The following is a 5861-nucleotide window of genomic DNA, read 5'->3' as shown; positions in this document are numbered from 1 at the left end:
AAATAAAATTAACAATAATTAATTTATTTTATTTTATACAGTTTTAGGTATAATAATTTTAGTACTTCAACTTATGCTTTTTTCAGTTACTTGACAAATAAATATTTCTCTTTTTTTCCAGCTAATATATATATATATATATATAAAAATGTGTTTTTTTATTGCAGCTTTATTTCAATTCTACAAAACATTTTTTAATTTGGCAAGTAAATGTTAAAAATAGTCTAACTTGCATGGTAAATAAATAAGATAATAATAATTAATAATAATAATAATCATATTTTTTTCTGAAGTTCATAATCTACATCAGTAAAACTTAGTATTATTTATGTTTTATTTGAAGTTTTTCATCTAATATTTATATTTTCTTTTACTTGATCTTTATTTAAATTACAGAAAACTATTTTTAATAGTTTTAGTTGTAGTTTCTGTTAACAACTGATGACAGAGATATTTTATTATATTTTGAGTTTTCATTTAGATTTTTGGTAAGTTTAGTAATTTTATTATTGCTTGGTTTTTTAAATATTTCATTTTAGTTTCAGTAATTTTACACTTATTTCAGTTTAAGTATTTTATTTAGTTTAAGTTTTTAATCTAATATTTATATTTTATTTTATTTCAGCTATATTTCAATTACAGAAAACTGTTTTTAGTTGTGGAATTTTTTATTTTATATTTTCAATTTTCATTTGAATTGTAGTTGAAGTTTAGTAATTTTGTTACGTGCTTCTGTCATTTTTATTATTTTTTTTAATATTTCAATTTAGCTTTATTTATTTCATTTCAGTTTTAGTCATTTTAGAACTTAAACCTATTTTATTTCAGTTTAAGTATTTTATTTTGTTAACGTTTTTCATCTAATATTTATATTTCCTTTTATTTCAATTACAGAAAACTGTTTTAATAGTTGTAATTGTACTTTTGTTAACAACTGATTGCAAAAGTCTTTAAGATATTTAAAATATTTCTATTTGGCTTTAGTTTATTTTTATTTCAGTTTTACAAATTTGAGTACTTAAACTTATTTCAGTGTGTTGCCAAGGCAACATTTCTCATTTTTGTTTTTCATCTAATATTTATATTTAATTTCAGCTTCATTTCAATTACAGAAAATGATTTTTAATAGTTTTAGTTTTAGTTAGCAGCTGATGGCAGGGAACGACTTCCCAAACCTCAAATGAGTAAACTGAGCATTTCAGCCATTAGTACTGCATTTTTAAACAGCAGCATCAAATAAAAAATAGACTTGCATGGTAAATAAAAAATATTCAGTGTCTGATTGTATGTAGGCACCCCCTAAAAACCCGTCTGATCAAAGATAAAGTTCATAATCTTCTTCAGCAGATCTTTCTCTGACTGAAACACATCTCAGTCTGAAGAGATTCTGGAGCGTCTCACCCAAACACGCAGCGGCGCCGACCATGGCGTACAGACCCGGAGTGACGCAGTCTGCACCAGGACGACACCAGTTCTTAAAGATGATCCAGTCGTGATGATGATAAGCCATCTGCTCCACCGCGATGCCCACGATACGGCCGGCGATGGCACCCACCGCCATACTGGGGATGAACAGACCCGACGGGATCTGAGGAGAATCACATCAAATTATATATTTGTGACCCTGGACCACAAAACCAGTCATAAGGGTCAATTTTGTGAAATTGAGATTAATGCATCATCTGAAAGCTGAATAACTAAGCTTTCCGTTGATGTATGGTTTGTTAGGATAGAACAATATTTGGCTGAGATACAACTATTTGAAAATCTGGAATCTGAGGGTGCAAAAAAATCTAAATATTGAGAAAATCATCTTTAAAGTTGTCCAAATGAAGTTCTTAGCAATGCATATTACTAATCACAAATTAAGTTTTTATATATTTACGGTAGGAAACTTACAAAATATCTTCATGGAACATGATCTTTACTTAATATCCTAATGATTTTTGACATAAAAGAAAAATCTATAATTTTGACCCATACAATGTATTGTTGGCTATTGCTACAAATATACCCCAGCGACTGCTTTTGTGCTCCAGGGTCACAAATATAATTTAAATATAAATCAGTTAATATTCAATTCAATAATCTATATTGTTTCAAAAAATGTCTGTGCCAATGACAAAGTAATTGATGAAGTATTAATTTAAATATATCATCTGCATATTTGCAGGAAACAATGTAGATCAAAAAAGCATAAACCGAATAATTAGGCTGGTTTCTTTTCTTAAAATAAAGCTTTTTCATCTAATATTTATATTTTATATTGTTTTTCTTTGAACTTTAAATATAATTTTAACTGAAAAACATAGAAACTGAAAAATCCATAAATACAACTGAAAAAACTAAGAAAAAAATAAATGTAACAAATTAGATTAAAAAAAAAATTTATATATAAATATATATGCAAATATATATGCATTTAAACAATAAAAATAAATGAGATCAAAATAAATGTGCATTTACTGAACCGTTTTTCTTTTAACTTTAAATATAATTAAACTGAAACACAAACAACAAATACATGTAAATAAATAGATACAAATTTATAATATATAAATATGTATGCACATTGAAATATCTAATATAAAATAATAAATAAAAATAAATGAGATCAAAATAAATGTGCATCTACTGAACCATCTTTTTAACAGTGTTTATCATTGAAGTTTAAATATCATTCAACTGGAAAACAAATATAAAAAATGTATGTAAAATAAAATAATAGATAAAAATTATATATGCACATTTAATATATAATATAAAAAATGTATACAAATATTGAGATCAAAATAAATATGCATTAATTAAACTGTCTTTTAACAGTGTTTTTCTTTTAACTTTAAATATAATTACCCTAAAAAATACAATTTAATAAAATAAAATGAGAAATGTTGCCTTGGCAAGTTGGAGCACTAAAATTACTGAAACTAATACAGAAATAAAAAATAAATTAAAAATAAATAGAATTATTTAAAAAAATGACAAGCACTTAAAATTACGCAATCTAAACGTAAATGTACAATAACAAAATAAATTATAAATATGTATCCACATTGAAGTAATAAATATAAAGATAATAAATAAAAACAAATAAGATCAAAATAATTATGTATTAATTTAACGTTTTTTAACAGTATTTTTCTTTAAGCTTTACATATAATAATTAAAAAAATAATAATAGACAGGTTGCCTTGGAAACTACCTGAAATATAAGTTTATGTTGAAGTTCTAAAATTACTAAAACTAAAATAAAATAAAGCTAAATAGAATAAAAAAATAAAATAAAACTGACAATAGCACAAAATTACTGAAACTAAAATCTAAAAATAAGAGCTAATTTAAAATATGAATAAATACTATAATTTGTCCAAGCAATAATAAAAGGACACATTTAATTTATAATTTGTCTTAAATCTCATTTTGTTAAAAAAATCGTGAATCGAATCGTGAGTTGAGTGAATCGTTACATCCCTATTTAAGACACAAGAACATGGTCGATCTGACCTTCATGCCGAATGTGAAGATGGTGATGACGATCTTGAAGACGAGCGCCAGCGCGAGCTGCCAGAGGGCGCTGTAGACGCCGGGGCCGGCGGGTCTGTCGGGGATGTCGTCCACGGGTCGGCTCATGTTGGGGTTGTTGATGTAGTCACAGAGCTGTGAGGACTCGAGCGAGCCGCAGTCGTTAAACAGCTCGGAGATCAGCTCGCTGGTGCTGCGCCGTGTGTACGGGTTCGGGAAGGCCAGGACGGCCGTGATCCCCGTCACCACGATCACCTCCAGCACCGGGTACTTGCCCAGCCTCGTGGTCTTGCGCCGCCGGCACCAGGCAATGTTGCAGCGGATAAAGAGCGTCCCCCAGAGGCCCCCGAACACACCCAGCAGGATGAACGGCACCAGCTCGGCCATGTACCACGGCGTGTGATACTCCACGTAAAACAGAACCAGACGGTTGTTGCCGAACGGGTTTATGGAGCGCAGCGTGAAAGCCGCCACCAGCGCCGCGAAAAAAGACCGCCATAACGTCTTCAGAGGGAAATAATAACTCACCTGCAGAGAAACAAACACATTCACATATTTAAATACACATTTTAGGGCTGTCATGTGATTAAAACTTTAATCTAAATAATTACATGATGTGCTGATTCATTCAATCAATTTTGACTGAGAAATTACCCCCTAAAAAGATCACTTATTGCCCTCATATTCAGCATTGCCTAAATAGTGATAATAAATTGCTATTAATGGGTTTTAAAAATGAAATACTGAAATATAAATTGATTTTTTGTTTTTTCAAAAAATTAAATGATTCTCTCAACTAAAAGCGCCAGTAGGTGGCAGCAAGTCACTATCTTGATAAGTGAGTCATTCAGTTATTCATTCAACCGATTCATTCAGAAACAAAGCAAGAGATTGGCTGTGTTCGAAATGCCATACTATCATACTACTCTTACTATTTCTGCAGTATCCAGTATGTATGCTGTGCATAGTATGCAAATTTTCTGTATGCATGTAATACCCGGATGACCTACTATATTCGCCAGAATCTGCTAAATATAACTCAAGTACACTGAAATCAGTACAGAAGCTGTTCGGAATGGCATACTACCATACTATAGTGCAGTATGCTGTGTGTATACTGTGAATAGTGTGTGAATTTTCTGTATGCATGGAATGCCCGGATTACCTGCTACATTGACTGAAATTTGATGCATGCATCTGAAGATGCTGCTTGGGATACTGTTTCCCAGAATGCAACGCGCTCCATGTGACGTTTCATCTTCAAACGCGTGAGTGAACTGGAGGTGGGGAATAGTAATTATAAATGTAACACTTGTATTTGTACGTATATACATATACATGTAAACTACAAACTATCGCTGCTATTTTAGTGTAAACAGAATTGATCATTATTTGCACTTAGTGTAACTAGAATATATCGCTTTTTAATATATCGCCACTTAGTGTAACTACCAAAAATATCAATAAAGACAGCTCAGTGTTGATTTAGTTCTGTCCAATATGTAAAGTTAATCAATTATGAAATGTGTTCAATTGGGCAATATAGCATTGTTTACTAGTATGAAGCCTTATTAACAAGCCTTTGTAAAAAGAACAGTTAGCTCATTTGTTTTGACAGCTGTGCTGAATTAATGTTGTGTTTGTCATGTGACAGCACTTAAGCATACTACTCTGAAACATTTATTGCTTATTGTATACTGTTTCACACACTATTCTTTAAAAAAATAGTAGGCAGTATGCACTGTGTACTGCGCAGTAAGCAGTAAGCAAGTATGCCATTTCAAACACAGCCACTGTCTTTATGAATGAATCACTGAATCACTGACTCACTTGATTTGTTCAAACTGCTGATTCATTCAGAATCTAAGCATATGACATGCCCTGCGTCTCAATGTTCATACTATCCATCCTAAATAGTATGTGAGATTAGAATAAGTGTGTCCCAAAGCATAGTATGTTCAAAAGAGTACGCCAAAAGTCCCCGGATGGTCTACTATTTCAGGTCGATTTTTGAAGTGTGGATCCGTGCACACTCTAATGGCTAAAATTGCCCACAATCCATTGCGCTTTGGCGAAGCATTCGGTCCAGAACTACAAACACGAATAAAACGTGTTAGAAAAACTACAAACGTGGCGGAAGCGCACGATCAACGGTTAGGTAGAGAGGTTTACAAAAAGGGCTTTGAGTTACTAATAATCAACATTTAACCTGGTAAAAATATTTATTTATTGTTATCCGTGTTATATTTCATCTGCAATAGCAATGTGAACTTTTATAAACATCCATTTGGTCGTTAACTTTTAAATGCATCATTATGCATAAAATATGAGCAGAG

General features: G+C 31.2%; 1 protein-coding gene across 1 annotated transcript in view; it reads right to left on the bottom strand.

Moving 5' to 3' along the window:
* The window catches only part of clcn4 (chloride channel, voltage-sensitive 4), a 20908-nt gene that overhangs the window by 5462 nt on the left and 9585 nt on the right, over positions 1 to 5861 (bottom strand). Inside the window, exons 6-7 of the mRNA XM_016504678.1 lie at positions 3508 to 4053; positions 1402 to 1588 (exon numbers count right to left, since the gene is read on the bottom strand). Coding sequence (XP_016360164.1) covers positions 1402 to 1588; positions 3508 to 4053 — 733 coding nt within the window. The remainder of the gene's footprint in view (positions 1 to 1401; positions 1589 to 3507; positions 4054 to 5861) is intronic.

Source organism: Sinocyclocheilus anshuiensis, unplaced genomic scaffold (genome assembly GCF_001515605.1).
Source record: "Sinocyclocheilus anshuiensis isolate Anshui unplaced genomic scaffold, SAMN03320099.WGS_v1.1 scaffold21, whole genome shotgun sequence".
NCBI classification, from domain to species: domain Eukaryota; kingdom Metazoa; phylum Chordata; class Actinopteri; order Cypriniformes; family Cyprinidae; genus Sinocyclocheilus; species Sinocyclocheilus anshuiensis.
This window is presented reverse-complemented; position numbering and strand designations above follow the sequence as displayed.